The sequence below is a fragment of the Oryctolagus cuniculus genome, chromosome 4 (assembly GCF_051225735.1).
Source record: "Oryctolagus cuniculus isolate XC-2025 breed Fujian yellow rabbit chromosome 4, ASM5122573v1, whole genome shotgun sequence".
In the NCBI taxonomy this organism is placed as follows: Eukaryota; Metazoa; Chordata; class Mammalia; order Lagomorpha; family Leporidae; genus Oryctolagus; species Oryctolagus cuniculus.
In genome coordinates, this window is record NC_142870.1 from 155,716,089 (window position 1) to 155,733,906 (window position 17,818).

The 17,818-nt window shown below is 38.1% G+C and overlaps 1 protein-coding gene across 3 annotated transcripts; it reads right to left on the bottom strand.

Moving 5' to 3' along the window:
* Positions 1-1,204: 1,204 nt before the first annotated feature.
* SGO1 (shugoshin 1) lies at positions 1,205-17,739 on the bottom strand. Of its 3 annotated transcripts, XM_017346739.4 has the most exons (8): positions 17,600-17,739; positions 15,225-15,373; positions 14,952-15,148; positions 10,308-10,384; positions 8,551-8,609; positions 6,739-7,578; positions 3,202-3,394; positions 1,205-2,992 (listed from the first exon to the last, which is right to left on the bottom strand). In XM_017346739.4, exons 2-8 carry the CDS (start codon positions 15,364-15,366, stop codon positions 2,878-2,880), a joined length of 1,623 nt encoding a protein of 540 aa, XP_017202228.1. In that variant the 5' UTR covers positions 15,367-15,373; positions 17,600-17,739; the 3' UTR covers positions 1,205-2,877. The 3 variants fall into 3 exon arrangements, with proteins under 3 accessions (XP_017202228.1, XP_089187312.1, XP_089187311.1); XM_089331186.1 differs by lacking the exon at positions 14,952-15,148; XM_089331185.1 differs by lacking the exon at positions 1,205-2,992 and having other exon boundaries at positions 3,209-3,422.
* Between the last annotated feature and the right edge of the window lie 79 nt (positions 17,740-17,818).

The following is a 17,818-nucleotide window of genomic DNA, read 5'->3' on the forward strand; positions in this document are numbered from 1 at the left end:
TATGGGGTGCAGGCTTTGCAGATGGCAGCTTTTACCTGCTATGCTGCAATGTTCGCTCCCCATCCCAGGTTTAGAATTGTAGCACGAGGAAGGAGAATCCAAAGAGTTCAGTAATATCACTTAGTTGAGGAGCTAGAGTTTGAAATTTGGAAAAGCCAGAGAAACTAGAGTTAGCTAGCAGAATACTCGGCAATGGGAGCTTTGCAAACAAGGAGCTCCTGAATTCTCCTTAAGGGTCCCTTGAGTCTTGGTCGAATATGAATCTGTGCCTGTTTATGGTCAAACTTAATGAAACTTGGGGAAAGACCAACTGCAGAGTAAAGAACAATTACAGGAGCCGAAAGCCAAACAGCTCTCCAAACTCACAGGGCTGGAAAGGAATCATTCACGCATCCAGCAACCAGATGGGGAAATTTTGTTTTAATATGTGGGCCTGTTGGTGGGGACCCTGTATGCTTCACATCTTAGTAATAAGGATAAATGAATTCTAGAATAAAGGCTCCCTAGACTTGTCCAATAAGCACTTCAACTCTCATAGGTATTTGAATCAATGGATACAACCTCAACAATTAAAAAGAAACCATTTACACACCTTTTCTTTGTGAATTTTATTGATTGAGAACAGGAAGAGAGAACGAGAATGTGCTAGCCTCCATCTGCTGGTTCATTCCCCACATGCACACATTGGCCCTGGGCTGGGCTGGGCACTGAAATCAGGAGTCAGGAATGCAATGCAAGTCTCCCACATAGTTGGAATCAACCTACTTCAGCCATCAACTGTTGCCTCCCAGGGTCTGCATTTGCAGGAAGCTGGAGTCGGGTACTAGAGGCAGGTGTTGAACCTAAGTACTCTCATATTGGGGGGATATATGTGTCTTCACAGGTATTTTACCTGTCAGTCTAAAGCTCCATCCCAGCTTGGTTAATTTTAATGTCTAACACCACCAAGAAATTAATAATGTGTTGGGACAGTGGAACTTATAAATTGCTGTAGGGAGAGTGATATCCTCCTTATGAAAAGAGAATCGGTACTATCATTATAGAGAATTTGCTAAGCCACAGTAAAGCTAGAGCTCAATATACTCCTGCAACTGGGCAACTCTACTTCTAGGCACCAATCCCACGAAGATATTATGTACATATGCACTAGTATGCGCAGTATCCATTTCAACATTTGTAAACAATGAAAAAAACAGAAACACAATTCAAAAGAACTGTCTGGTTTATTTACATAACAAAATACTGTACAATTATGAAAATAATCTCTTTCTGCCAATATGGATAAATCTCAAAAAGTTAGCTGTAAAAGGATACGTACAATATAACATTCATACACAATGTTAAAATACAAAACAACAGTCTACGATTATACACTATAGCAAGAATATAGAAACATTCAAAGTACAGAAACTTTAACGTAGATTGTAGGATAATGGATGCAGGGAAAGATGAAAGTAAGAGAAAGTGTCAGAAGAACATGATTTACAAAGCAAAAGTGAAGTCAGCCAATGGTTTAGAGTGGCAGTTGCCAAATTTTGGGGTAAAGGGAAACAAAGTGAGTATTTCAGGTTTCTTAGGCTAAGAGGCAAGACCAAAGATATTATATAAGCAATTCATTGGGGTTCAAAGTCAGTGTTTCATACCACCAACATTGATTTCAAGTTCTTGATTTTTTTCAACCATTTAAAAACATCCAAAATCAGGCTGTATTTGACCCAGATACTACAGGGGATAACAAATTTGGGTGATGAGAAAGGATTCTAGGTGTGACTGACATGGAACTCACAGAGCTGGAAATGCAGTCAAGAAAATTTGAGATCAGGATTAGAAAATCCACCTAGTAAAATTACAGTTTCTTGATTACAGACCTGGTGATTGCACAATGAAAAGTTATAAGAAAGAAGAGTAAGGTTGAGAGTATAGAGGGGAAGTTGAGTTTCTTGGCAATGACTACAGAGAACACAGAAGGGGAAGGGAGAGGAAGTGTACAACGATGAGAATAGCAAAGCCTAGAAACTAAGACAACTAGGTAGATATTCTTTTGATATTTAAAGAGCTACAGGAATACATATGTACTATTTTACACAAACTTTATTGCTCTTTAAAAACTGGATAACTTACATTGATTTAGAAGTTTAAAGAGGTATGTACAAACTTTCTGAATTAATCTTCCCTTACATTGGCTAGTCAAAATTACAGAAAAGCCCTTCGGATTCACACATATAACACTTGAGATTTTTAACTAAATAAGGAGCTATCCTGGAATAATATTCATGGTTCTGTTGAGGCATCACTTTGAATAATATACACCCAGAGCCTGGGGGTCAGAACTAGTCACTTACCTAGTCTCTCAGATTAAACAACCATCAATCCTCTAATCATGATCCTAAGCACATTTTATCTGAAACATTAAACTCAACAGTGGTATAAGGGATCCACAAATAACTCAGAATATACTTACTGTGAATGTCAAGACTTATTTTCTCAAAACTATACAGGGACTTTCTAAAGATCTTCATCCTGTCTTAAAAAAAAATCTACTCTAGTATCCCTCCACTTACAGGAAAAACAAAGACGCCAGAAACTTAAAATTAAAACTTAATTTGAATAATAATTAATTTCAAAAATGTAGTATATGCTTTCAACAATTTTAGTGCTCAAGTTCAGTTTACAGGCAAAAGGAAAAATAAATTTATTAAGGCTATGATAAAACATCACATGCGAAACACATCTTTAAAAAATGTGTATGAGCTGAAGTCCTGTTAGGAGCATATTCCAAGGCAAGAGTTTTTCCTACTTGAGTGCTGTGTGAGAGACTCTGTCTTGGAGCAATGGAAAGGGGTGAGGGATGAATTCAAGCAGCAACCAACCCAAGTTTCACTGTGTTTTCCTCATACTTTTCTTTTTAGAATGTCTCGAATCCTTTTTCTGCTTGAAAATAGGAGAATTCAAGAAACACAAGTCTGTAAAAGGGTCCCCTCTTCTCAGTTTCCTAAAAGAGTAAAAAGAGAACTTAGGCATAATTAATTATAAGCTCTTCAGTATAAAATTACTGTAAAACATGCCAAATCTAACATTCCCACTTCAGTTTTCTAATCATATTTTGCATTTCAAATAAGACTCATTCTTGAACAAAGCTCCATGGCTATACTACCCCAAAGTGTATCACTGAAAATGAGTTCCTACAAATCAAGCACTTACGAAGCAAGTGTGGGCTCCTTATAGTTCACGCTGGTTGTGCACCTGCGCTTAGGCAGAGACACTGCCATGCTTTCTGTATTTGCTTCTGGAGAAAGAGAAAGTCTTCTGATTCTCACTTCAGGATTCAAGAGGACATTGGTGATATCCTTCAGGCTAAAATGAGGTGACTGGTGAGTTCCAGATGGTGTGGTACCTACAAAAACACCTTTTACTGAATATGGCTAAAAAAATTTAAAAAAACAAAATAAAAAAAACAGAACTAAAATTGTACTCAATTATATAACGCATTTGTACACAAAATCTGGTACTTTATAACACAGGTTACTTAAACATTTTAATCATTTTCTTCTATTTCTTTCAAACCAGATAATGTTGAAATATTAAATATGTACGACAGACATGAAGAACTAAACTAAAACTTAAAATACTTTTGGGATGGGCTGGGCATTATGAATTAGCTTACATAACCTACAGAATTTCATTTAAAAAATATCTACTTATTTAAAAGACAGAGAGAGAGAGAGAGATACAAAGATATTGACTGTTGGTGCCAGGTCAAAGCAGGGAGTTGGAAAGTTAATCTGGGTCTCTTTTGTGGATGACAAAGACTCAACAACCTAACCTCCCAGGCATGCATTAGCAGGAAGCTGGATCAGAAGTAGAACCAGGAATTGAACCCAGTGACTATGATACAGGATGTGCGTATCCCAAGTGGCAACTTAACTGTTGCACCAAATGCTTGCCCCAAGAATTTTATTTTAGTTCCACCTTGCTATTTAGAATGATTAAGGCCTCTCTTTTTCTTTCAATAACAAAGATTTTCACAAATGGCTTCATATAGTTTTATAAAGTCACTTACATTCATCCTATTAAATTCTAAATCATAGCCTCCGCATAAACCAGGAAAAGAGGGGTTCCTCCTAGTGAAGTTCATATACTGAAAAGTTAACCAGGGTTTTCCTGTATAAACATCCAAGTTATTCAATATTGGAGCTACATCTACATTAGGAGGCAGACGCCTAGCACACAGTGACAACACTGTACCACAATCTATCTTTTTTTAAAGATTTATTTATTTATTTATTTGAAAGTCAGAGTTACAGAGAGAGGAGAGACAGAGAGAGTTCTTCCATCCACTGGTTTACTCCCCAATTGGCTGTAATGGCCAGAGCTGCATTGATCTGAAGCCAGGAGCGAGGAACTTCTTCCGGGTCTCCACATGGGTGCAGGGGCCCAAGGACTTGGGCCATCTTGTACTGCTTTCCCAGGCCATAACAGAGAGCTGGATCAGAAGTGGAGCAGCCGGGTCTCGAACTAATGCTCATGTGGGATGCTGGTGCTTCAGGCCAGGGCATTAACCCACTGCACCACAGCACTGGCCCCCACAATCTCTTTAAATAGCTTTAAACAGAAAGTTATATCCCAAGAAAAATGAAATTATAAATTTGAAATGATTTTATACTAGCTGGTCATATGCTCCAGGGTTATCTGGGTTTCCAACAGTATGGTTTTTTTATTGTTGCCACATAAGTAAATTGTACTAGGTTTATTATTCTAACTTTCAGTTTGTCTAAGCAACAACATCAGATCCATTGCTAGACTCCAGAATAAGGCTTTCCAAACTGTAATGAAAATATGAACCCAGAAGATGCAAATTCTGGGGGCTGACATTGTGGCATAGTAGGTAAAGCTGCTGCCTCTAATGCTGGAATCCCAAACAGGCACCAGTTCATGTCCCAGCTGCTCTACTTCTGATATAACTCCCTGCTAATGGCTGAGAAAAGCAGTGAAAGATGGCCCAAGATAGCCCCATCCACCCATAAGAGAAACCCAAAGAAACTTCTGGCTCCTGGCTCGGCCTGGCCCAGTCCCAGCCATTGCAGCCTTCTGAGGAGTGAACCACTGGATGGAAGAGCTCTCTCTCTGTCTCTCCCTCTCCATAACTCTTTCAAATAAATAAATAAACCTTTAAAAAATGCAAATTTTGATTCATGGAAATGGAACATGGCTTGAGGGTCTATATTTCTGCAAAGTTGACAGGTGATTCCAATGCTGGTGGTTCCAGGGACCAAACACTGGGTAACAGTATTTTAGAGAATATTCTTTTTATTTTAAAAACTTATTATGAACATTTTTAAATGTATATAAAAATGGCTATAACAGTATAATAAATCCTGTTACTCAATTTCAGTAACAATCAGTATTTTGCCAATAGTGTTTTATTTATTCTAATACATAAAAAAAGATTATGTGTATGTTCCTCCTGCTTAACTGATGAACTAGAAAGCTACTTCAAGGACAGATGTTTGGCCTAGTTGCTAGGACACTGCTTGGGAGACCTGCATTCCACATTAGAGTACCTGGGAGGTGGCACGCAAGGCTCACGTGGTTGGGTTTCTGCACCTGAGACCCAGATTGATTTCTCAGACCCTAAATTTTGCCTAGCCTACCCCTGGCTGTTGTGGGCATTTGGGAAGTGAACCAGCAAATGGGAATTCTGTCTCTCTGCCTCTGAAATGCAATAAATAAAATAGAAAGTTCTTTACTTGTTTAAAGGCTTTAGTTTTCTTATAAACAAAACGAGTATGATGATACCTATACTTGACAGTAAAAAAAAAAAAAAAAAAAAAGTCTTTCTTTATTTGAAAGGCAGAATGACAAAAAGAGATTTTCCATCTCTGGTTCACTCCCCTAAATGCCTGTAAGAGTTGAAACCAGGAACAAGGAACTCCATCTGGGTCTTCCATGTGGGCAGCAGGGACCCAAGTACTTAAGAGAACCGCTGCTTCCCAGATCGTACAGGAAGCTAGACTGGAAGTAGAGGTGGCATTTCACCCCAGGCACCTTGATATGGGATAAAGGAGTCCCAAGTGGTACACCATAACACCTGCCCCATAGAGCTGTTTTGCGAATGATACAACCTGACTATATGTGGTTAAGTTTTACTAACTAAAAGTCTCAGAATCTTTGTGGACAGGTGTAGGCTATACTGCTAACATTTGAACTGTTTTTGATAAAATAAGATTTTCTGAGCCAGTTTTTAGATATCTTACAAATGTCTTATAAAAGAATATTTTCTGTAAATTCAGGAAATAATTTTTAGTTCTTTTTAGGCTACCTTCAATAACTAGCAAATTATTTCAAATCATGGTTCTTGTCAAATTAAATATAAAGCAAAAGCATTAAAATTACATTATTAAAGTCAAGTCCAATTTCATTTTCAAGAGAGTTTCAGGTTTGGGTGTAGAGGATCTTTTAATTCAAACCCCCACTTACTGAAAATAAAAATGGGGTCTCCATTACAAAAAATATTTATTGTTAAAGAGGATTTACATTAGCTTGAAGTAGGTCAGAGCAACACAACTGCGATTTCTACCCCCAAACCCTCACGTTAATCAGACTGTAACTTCCCCTAGAGCCAGATGGTGAGTCTCTAACCTCCCCCAGAGAAACAGATGGTAAGTATAGTATATAAGCATTGGGAGCGATCATTTATCATAAACATTAAAAATGCAGGCAAACAAGTAGATCACTTACTGGCAGGAGTTCTCATTGGCATAGAACCCTCCGTGTCTTTTTCATCCACAGAAGCCCCTGTATCTTTTTCATCAGTATATTTTAATGTTCTTTTAGATCGAGGTCTCGTGACTGGTCTATCTGATTTGTCGGAGAGATTTTGAGTGGATTTGCAAGGGGGCAGATAGAGGTCATCAGAGTCATCCCCAGAACCACTTGACTCACACTCACTCACTTCAGTCTTATTGCTATTTTCTTCTTTATTAGAATCATTGTTCATTTTTTGTCGGAAAGGAGTTAGATGAATTCCTTCTTCCAAATTGAAATTGTAAGCATCACTAGAACTGACAGATTCATTCAATTCTTTTTTGGAAACAGTTTTTTTATTTGTAAGCTTGCATCCTTTATACTTTGACAAGGGTTTTGATTTTCTCCTTCTGTTAGCTTTTCGCTTTTCTTCTCTTTTTTTCTGTTGTGTATGTCTATGCTTACTTTCAGTTTGTTCAGATTTGGGTTCCAAAATGACTTCTTTCAGTTTAGTGAACTTTCCTGGGTGAATCAGCTTTGGTGATACATTAATTTGGTCCTTGTTCCACTGACACACATTTTGTTTTACATGTTCAGGCATGTGTATGTTTACTAACTGGTCTACATAGCTAATTTTTTCAATTTCAAAAGTCTGCTCTGCCAAATGACTAGCTTCAAAATCATCCAAGGCATCAAGCTGACTTGGACTGTCAAAATGGCTTTTTAAATGGCGACGGAGAGATACAGTTCTAGGTAAGATATTAAAACCAGACTTAGTTTCAGCTGAATTAAAGTCAATTCCCAGTGTGTCTTGAGGAATCGCAGGCATTTGCTCTGAGAAGTTAAAAAAAAATGAGAAAAAGTTTTATTTTTTAGAAAATAATCTTAGAATTCAACATTAAAAACAGAACTGAAGTCATTTTGTAGTTTCTCTATACTTACTGTAAAAATAGAAATCTGGGAAACTTAATATTCACATCTATTCACATTATCAATGATCAGCTGACTGCTCATATCTGACCTATGAGACAATCTTACATAGTCTTTAGAAATATTCTAACAGAGTTTTGTGTGTTCCTGGCTTAAAGCTTTAAAGAAAAATGAACAGTACCTATTTAAGCATAGATTCAGAGAAAAGGAACCTCATATTCCCAAGTGGGACAAACACACTGAGACAGCAGAGCGAAGCTGTTCTTTGAAAAATGAGTAATATTTGGATAATTGGAAAACCTTTCAGGTATGAAGCACAATCTGTATTTTTAGAAAAAGACAGAATTCATCTGGTTTTGATTACTCAAGCATTATCCCTTTTTCAAAGCTTAGTCTAGTACAACAGATTGATCTCTGAGAACTGAGAAACGTCAATTTAGGCGAAGTATCTAGAAGGACCTGGCTTTGGAGTTCAGCTTTGAATTTAAACTCTAGCTCTTATCAAGTAAGCAACTTCCTGTGAGATGCTTCACTTCTTTGAGTTTATACAAAATGAGACTAACTAGACTTCTATCCTAAGGTTATTGTGAGGGTAAAGTGAGATATTACATGCAAAATGCCCAAGCTTAACCCACAGATAGTAGGGCTCACTGAAATGCAGTCATAGTCATAGCTAAGGTTTCAAACTGGAAATCTGACACAATGGATAGATGTATTTTTAAAGCTATGATTCTGTGTAAAATAAACACATTTGCTTTAAACAGAATACCAGTCAACAGATTTAGAAAGTTAAATAAGTTAGGAATATTTAATTATATTACTTTTCTCTTAAAGATCTTGCCCTTCATAATATTTTTAGAGTTTTACTTTGATTACCTCCAATGTGAAATGATTCTTCTTGTCCTGGAAGGTCAGTTTCTTGAAGAGCCACTTGCCTTAGAAAATATCAATAAAAGGTAACTGTATTTAGCAACTATATAATAAAAACAAACAATATTTTCCTAAATTAGGTTTTTAATCTTTCCTTCAGTATCATTTTATGATTCCATTCCAAATTAATATATCACTTCTGCATCAAAGGAAACCAAACAACTTACAATAATTATAGGCAGGCTGATTTGGTGAGGACAGTCAATTCCAACTGGAAGAATTAAAGTATCAAGTTGAATAGTTCCAACTAAAAAAAACATCGTAATTCAATTTCACTTGACTGGAGGAACAACCAATCAGAATTGACCTACTTTTTAAAAAAATACAGTTTAACTACTCATCTTTTTAGAAGCCTGCTTTATCATTAGTGGAGCTGTGATATGTTGGTAACACATGCCTTTATGGTGTTTAACTATCAAACTTTCCAGAAGTTGCTTAACACTGCTCATTTTCTTCTAAAATCTTATTCTTCCTTGACTCACAAAACAAGAAATTTTCTTTATGATGTAATCCTATTACTGGTAGTTTCATCCTAATTACAATTTTATTTTATTTTTTATTTTTTATGGAGACTTTCTAATCTAGACATTGAAAACTAAATACAGGATTAGTATAGAGTAGAGCGGTAGTAACTAATAACCACTTTAGAAATCTTATAAAAACTTGACTACCTCATCTTACTTTTTGCCCATAACATAAATATCTTAAAGTTCAACAGTTTGAGAACTACTAATGATTAAAAGTAATCAATGGGGACAGAAGTCACATTAGTGGTTGCTTCTGTAAGAAGAGGTTTAGACTTGAAAGGGCTATGAGGGAACTGTGTATGGCAGCCGTTCCAACCAGGCCAATGCTTCCCAGGGGATATTTAGCAATGTCTGGAGTCATTTTTGTCTTTCACAAATGAGGGAGAGGGCTGTCAGCAGCATCGAATGGGTAGAGGCCAAGGATGCTGTTAAACATCCCATAATGCACAGACAGCCCTCTACAACAAGAATTATCTGGCCCAAAATGACAGTAGTACTAAAACTGAGATATCACAGTGAGGGCAGTGTTCTGTTATCTTAATTGACATTTGGGGTCTATAGACGTATATATTAGTCAGACTCATTGAACTGTGTAATAAAGACAGCTGTATTTTATTGTATGTAATTAAATCTCAATAATTCATAAGCAAACAAATAAAGTATACTTGATGCAAAAGAAGAGGAAGAAAGTATATGGGTCTAATGATAAAAGGAAGTGGGTTAGCAAGACAGTTTGATAACTATACTAAATTTGATGTTTTATTGTATATTTTTTTCCAAACCATACTATTTTTGTGGGAACTGAGAAATATCATCACTTCAACCAGCAATTCTCAGAATAAAAGACACATTAGAGAAAAATCTAACTGAAGGGAGTTTAAAAATTCTAGTTAAACTTCTTATCCTTAGCATCAAAGAAGTAACTAAATATAAGAAAAAAAATAAGAATAAAAATGTAATATAAAAATATAAGAATATAATAAAATATAAGAAAAAAAAGCTTTAGCTTGGTTATATATAATACAATTTCATCATGCAAAATTCTCTTGAATATATTCTCTATACAGAGAGTATCAGACTCCAAATATCAATCAGAATAATACAAATTTTCTCATAAATGAATCACAGAATTAAAATCTTAGTATTAATAATCAAAATAGTGAACTGGATACTAACGGTAAATCCATCATAAATAAATCTCTGGAGTTGTCATCACCAACGGAGTCCATTCCAGAGGGAAATATTTCCTGGTTCTGTTAATGTATTAGAACAAAAGAAAACATTGTTAGAATGGAAATATTCAGAGCAAAGTATTCATTTATCCAACAAAATGTGAATGAATTTCAAAAAGTCTGGGGAAAATGGAACTAAGAGGCAAGTTTATTATTGCAAAAAATTTGAAATCAATGGTTTTTTCAAAATATACATTTTCTATGAACTTTTAGGAGACTCCCAGGTATACATGGATTTCAAACTTTTTTTTGGCACTGAAAGCAGCCCATCTTTTTAATTCTATTTTACACAATTTTTTTTTGAAGTACCCTTGTACACACTGGTGTCATGCACTAATCTAGGAACTGAGATTATAACAGCCAAAAAATGAAGTCCTATTCTCCTAAAGGTTACATTCCAGACCAGGGAGAGAAAATCGAAAAAGAACAATGATATAAGTATATTAAGTGTCTTCAAAACTTCATGGGAAATATGCATTAAAAATTATGCAGGATTTCAAATTTTTAAAAAATTTATCCATCTGAAAGGCAGAGTTACAGCGAGAAGGAGACAAACACACACACACAGAGGTATATATTCCACCTGCTTGTTCACTCCCTAAATAGCTGCAATGGCCTGGGTTAGGCCAGGCTGAATCCAGGAGATAGGAACTCCATCCAGGTCTCTCATGTGTGTGGCAGAGGCCACACTTGAGCTATCTTCCACTGCTTTCCCAGGCACATTAGTAAGGACCTGGGACCCTTGGGCTGGCGCTGTGGCACAGTGGGTTAAAGTCCCAGCCTGCAGCACCAGCATCCCATATGGGCACTGGTTCGAGTCCTGGCTGCTCCTCTTCTGATCCAGCTCTCTGCTATGGCCTAAGAAAGCAGTAAAAGATGGCCCAAGTCCTTGGACCCTTGCACCCATGTGGGAGACCTAGAAGAAGCTTCTGGTTTCTGAGCAACTCAGCTCTGGGCGTTGTGGTCATTTGGGGAGTAAATCACTGGAATGGAATCTCAGGCTCTACCTCTCTCTGCAACTTTCAAATAAATAATTCTTTAAAAAAAAAAAAAAAAAAAAAAAAGGAGCTGGGACCCAAATGGCTGCTCATCTGGGATGCTGGCATTGCAAACAGCAGCTTAAGCAGCTATGCCAAAATGCCATCCCCTCAATTTTTTTTTTTTTTTGCAGAAAAATAAACTTATCTTTTAATCCTATTTTTCCAAAACTTTGTGAAGGACCATCATGTATGTATAATTGCACATAGTGGCAAATGCTATGAAGGAAATACAATACTATGAAGGAAATATTACGGTATGAAGGTGAAATGCAAGAGAATAATTGAGGTTGGAGGGCTCTTTTAAAATGAATGGGGGGGGCCTGGTACTGTGGCATAGCAGGAATGCCACTGCCTACAGTGCTGGTATTGCATATGGGCGCCAGTTCGAGTCCTGGCTGCTCTACTTCTGATCCAGCTTTCTGCTATGTCCTGGGAAAGAAGAAGATGACTCAAGTTTGGCCCTGCACCTGCGCTGGAGACCTGGAAGAAGCTTCTGGCTCCGGGTTTTGGACTGGTCCAACTCCACTTGTTGTAGCCATTTGGGAAGTGAACCAGCAGATGGAAGATTTGTCTTTCTCTCTGCCTGTCAAATAGAATGGTAGGGACCAAAGCCAGAGAACAGTGGTTTCAAATGTGAATGGAAGCTGAAGAAGTGAAGGAGTGCCTTTTTCTCTTTGGAAAAGTTCTCTTGTGAAGGGAAGCAGGGAAATAAGGAGAGACTGGGAGAGGTTTCATTTATTTTCACTTGCTCTTAAGGTAAGAGATGGTAAGGTACACTTATGTGATGGCTAACATGATTCAGTAAGAGGGAAACCCATGGAGGAGTCCAGGAGAAAAGTCCTAGAGGAAATGAGAGGGAGGGAATCTGACAGAGGAGGAGGACTTGGCCTCAAATGAGAGTAGGGACACTTCTGCCACTGCAACAAGAGGGAAGATGGAACACAAGTACACATGAGGCCAATTTGTATATCTGTGCTAGGAAGGTGCGATTCCTAAGAAGTCTGAATAAAGCCTGATTCTTAGGAAGCCTTTCTAGGAATCTGGCCAATTTAGTTAAATTGTTTTCTGAGATTTGATGCATATATCATGTTTTAATGTTATAAAAGGCTAAAATTGCTCATATGAAACAAAACAATCAGAAATAATCATTAAAGTTTTAAATTTTGCATCAATATTACGTATTATTGAAACTAGTATTATAACTAAATAAAGGATAAAAGAATAAGTAAACAGTAATATAATTTAAAAATAAATTATTAAAAAGATCTATTATAAAATTTAGGGAACAAAAGCCTATTAGAAATTACTAACAGTTACTAGTAGGCAAAAAAAATTCTTATACTAAAGCACTTCAACCTTCTTTGTTACTGCTAAATTGGATAAACACTGAAGCACAAATACAGAATGAGGGTGAGGAATGACCCATCTAATAACTATATGGGAGAAAATACGTTGTTGTTTTAAATGCTAATAATACAACTGCCCAGCAACTAACATCATATTTAATTTTTTTTTTTAATTTGACAGAGCTTCCACCCATGGGTCATTCCCCAAATGCATGCAACTGTGGGCAAAGCTGAAGCCAATAATTGAATCCAGTTCCCCACATGGGTGGCAAGAACATAATTACTCATAATTACTTGAGTTATCATTGCTGCTTCCCAAAGTGTGCTTTAGCAGGAAGCTGGAGTCAGAATTATTTCTGGGACTGGCACTGTGGGACAGAAGACATCCCACACTGGAGTGCTGGTCTGAGTCCCAGTCGCTCTGCTTTCAATTCAACTTCTTGCTAATGCACCTAGAAAGGAAGTGGAGACTGGACTAAGTATTTGGGTACCTGCCACCCACGTGGGAGACCTGGAAGGAGTTCTGCGCTCCTGCCTTTGGCCTGGCCCATACCTGGCTATTGCAGCCATTTGGGGAGAGAACTAGTGGATAGATTTCTGTCTCTCCACCTTTCTAATAAATGAATAAATCTAAAAAAAAAAAAAAAAAAAAGAAAAGAAACAACAAGAAAAACCCCACGAACACCAGGCACTAGATACTCCAATATTGGATGCAAACATCTTAACTGTTGTCTTTTTTTGTTTTTTAAGATTTATTTATTTATTTGAGAAGCAGAGTTACAGACAGAGAGAGGGAGACACACAGAGAGGTCTTCCATCTGCTGATTTACTTCCCAAATGGCCGCAATGGCTGGAGCTGGGCCAATCTGAAGCCTGGAGCTTCTTCCAGGTCTTCTGTGCAAGTGCAGGGGCCCAAGCATTTGGGCCATCTTCTACTGCTTTCCCAGGCCATCAGCAAGGAGCTGGATCAGAAGTGGAGCAGCCAGGAGTTGAACCAGCACCCATATAGGATGCTGGTACCATAGGTAGAGGCTTAACCTACTATGCCACAACACCAGCCTCATTAACTGGTATCTTAACAGCTAGGCTAAATGTCCAGCCCAAGAAATGTTTTAATACTCAAAAAAGTTATTGATAAATGTTACAGGGCCTGTAAGAATAGGATTTTTCTCTTTTTTTTTTTCTTATTATCTCATTGAGTATTTATTTCATGCTATTTCTGTGTGATGTCAGTGAAAACTTGGGAAAAGGAGAAGAAGATTCAAATGCCTTTGGAGGGATTATTTCTCCCTTAATAGTTGACTGAACAAGGAAAAAAACTTTGAAAGATTACTTTAAGAAAAAAAATTTAAAAATAATCTACTTTCACACAAAGCTGAAGAAATCATACCTATTGAGGCAATTCTCAACTATACTGTATGTGTACACAGTATATATGTGTGTATGTATGTTTGAGGTCATTCCAAAAACCTCATGGAAAAGTGGAATCAAAGGACAAATTTTTTGGTGCAAAAGTTTTTTTCAACCCATGCATATTTTATGAAGCTTTTGAAGACCTCTCCAATATTTACATATTGTATACTATTTTACACATAGTTAAAATAAGGAATCATCTTAGTTATACAGAAGTAAGTACTCTTTTCACTGACTCTATAAATGGAGAGGTGACTTTAATTCCTTTCTAAAGTCCCCTCTTGAACCCCTACTCAATCACCACGATGTGGATTTCTAATCTGGCCTTTTGTCCTAAGTGCTAATACAACTGTCTTTCCTGGAAAAGTGAACAGATGGTCACCAGGAAGAAGTAAACTGTTCTATAACACATGACACTCACCACTGCTTTCCTCTTTCTTTGCCCTATGTAATTTCCCTGGAAACCGGCTCTTCTCAGAATTAATATACAAACAATACCTTAAAGCAAATTTTCTGCATGTGTGTTCTATTCTGGCTGGCAGGACCACAACTGAACCCATTCTTTTAGCCTTGGACACAAACAGCATCCGATTAAAATTCTGCTCACCAACCTCTTCAGGATACTTAAAGTACAGTCCTCCTTATTTAGCTAACTAGTAGGTAACAATGATTCTCCAAAAGCACTTGAATATCCCATGCACAACTAGATATAACCCAACTACACAGAAAAGCTAAGAAGCACTGATGAAAACTTTTGGACTAGAAATTCAGCCTTTTTAACAAAAATACCTGAGCCGATTCTTTGGTTTGTTGTGAATCTAGTTTTTCTTTCAATGCATATAGCTGACATGTAAGGTAGTAACATTGTTTTCTCAGCTGGAAGATGGTATCTTGGGCTTCTTTCACTTTGGATTTTTCATTTGCCAAAGCTAAAACTAACATTCTATTGTTATCTTGGTAATTTTTCAGCAGTGTAGAAGTGTTGCCTATAAGGGGATAAAAAAATTTATCAGTTCTATACTTAAAAAAGTGACGTAAAAGGACAACATAAAAATCTCTTACTGATTATCTGGCATGGTGCAACTGTAAAAGACTTGCGTTTGCCAATCTCAGACAAATTTTTACTCCTTTTCTCTTTCATTCGCTTCTTTATGTCTTCAAGACTATCTTGGAAAGATTTTTTCAGGCACCTTTCCTTTGCCATTTTCTGCCTAAAAATTTAAAACAATAAAAATTTAATCATTCGCAGACAATATTATCAAATATAAAACTTAAGACTGAAAACACAGGTTGTTTATAAAGAGTGGATTACATACAAACTTACCTGGAAATAACTTAAATTTTGCAGTTTTAACATTCCATTAACATTTTTGGTGTAATCTTACCCTACTCAAGTGCTTTATAGGAAAGCTTTATTGAATACAGAGTTCCAACCCAAAGATTCCATAATATGCCACTTACTCATTCTTTAACAACTATTCACTGGGGGCTTCTAATATGGTAGACATTACTGCAAATGCTTATTACACTGATGCATTATTTACTTTTATTATAGACAGTATTTATGAGCAACTCCTAGTGCCTGGGCTTATAGCATTATTTCTAAGGCAATTATATATGTTGCTGGGTTTTGTTTTCAAGCTCTTCTCTCATTTATACTTATCAGACTTGGTTACTCAGTTATAAACTTTGCATGGGAGAGTAATGACCAGGCCCGGCCTGGTTGCCTCTGCACAGAGCTGAGTAAGGAACTGTGGACAGAAAGAAAATATTCTAGTCTCTTTGAATCCAGACCACTTACCCAACTATTATGCACATTAGACTGTCATTCCTGTCTCAGCCCTCTCTGCTTTTACTCATTCTACCATAACCCCTCTTGATTTTTTTTTTTTTTTTACTCTTTTAACCCACCATCACTTAAGATATGTACACATTCTCAAGAAAGTCAAGATAGGGGCTGGTGCTGTGATGTAGCAGGTAAAGCCACTGCCTAGAGTGGCATCATCCCATATGGGTGCCAGTTTGAGCCCCGGCTGCTTCACTTCTGGGAAAGCAGTGGAAGATGGCCCAAATCCTTGGGCCCCTGCACCTGCATGGGAGACCTGGAAGAAGGTCCATTTTGGCCATTTGGGGAGTGAACCAGTGGACGGGAGACCTCTCTCTCTGCCTCTCTGTAACTCTGCCTTTCAAATAAATAAATAAATAAATCTTTTTAAAAAAAAAAATGGTGTAAATATCCTTGCTCTTTAAAAAAAAGTCAAGGTGATCCTCAGGATTATTTAAAAACCTTCTATATGCTTTAACAACTACAACAACGACAGAGTTGCAAAGAACAGGAACATGATGGTATTCTCAAAGTTAGTGCTAAAGCTCAGGACTGCTAACTAGTGCAGGAAATCATGAGCACAGAACACAAGACATTAAATAAAGATTATTTTAAGTATAGTTAAAAGTAGCCAAACATGTAATGACAGAATATATTAACACATAAATAGACTTACTCTTTCATTGCTGCAAATTCAATACTTTAGCATGCTACTAAGCATGCCAAACCACTTTTCATGAACATTTTCACCCTAGATTATATTTTCTCTAAGTTAGTCCAATATTTTCCTAAGTCTTACATTTTTTTTTTATTATTTTCTCTAGGCCTTATTTTCCCATATGCAGTGTCTTGGGTCTTAAATACAGATATTGCAGTTCTCATTTAAATATTTTCTTTCTACCAATGGATATACAACAAATCCTGGCAAGTTTACAGTAGAAAGATAGTAACCTATTTCTGAAAGCACTAATGGTAGGTGCCTACCACACCTACTGCATTGAAGCTTAGGTTCACTATGGAGATGTCTGAATGCCACACACAGGTGGCTGATTCAGTTGCGATATTCTAAATACAAAGACTTATTCAGCTTCACGATTACAGTTAACTAAGCTGCACCTTGCCATCTCAGAGTTTTCTATGTCCGTGGGGAGGGTGTGACACAGGGGGTGTGGTAGAAGGAATAGAAGCAGAGGGCGGTGAGAGAGGAGGGAGCTGTTGCAACGTCCACAGGGTCTGGATTCAAAGGGACTGCTCGAGCTGGGTCCCGAGTGCGGAGGCCGCCGGCCAGGCCTGGCCTTCGCAGGAGCCAGCGACAAGCCGGGACAAGAAGGGAACGTCAGGGAGTCAGAAACAATGGCCGCCTGGAACTTCCGGAAACGCTAAAGAAACACGATTCTCTGGGAAGAAGGGTCGGTCCCCGATAACCGGAGAGGGCAGATGCAGCAGCCGAGCCGCGACAGGCACTCCGTCCGGGCGACTCGCTCCGGGCCCCCCAGTTTAGGACGAGGCTGAGACTCCAAGGGGGGCTGGGCAGGAGTCCCTGCGGCCCCGTCCCGTTCCTGGAAAACCCGCGGTCTCCTCCGGAGCGAAGCGGGAGCGTCCCACACGGTACCTGGGCCGCTGCTTGTGCCGCAGCTAGCACAATCCTGTCATCCCGAGACGCTGCGAGGTTCCCTGCCGCGCGCTGAGCCCCGCGCTCCGGGGCCTCCAGGTCCCTGGCGCCGTCTCCAGCCGCCCGCCACTACCGCGACTCCATTCGAAATTCGCCGCCGCGCTCGCTCATTGGCTGATTGGGGAGGCGGTCACGTGAGGCCAAGACGCAAGCCGAGCC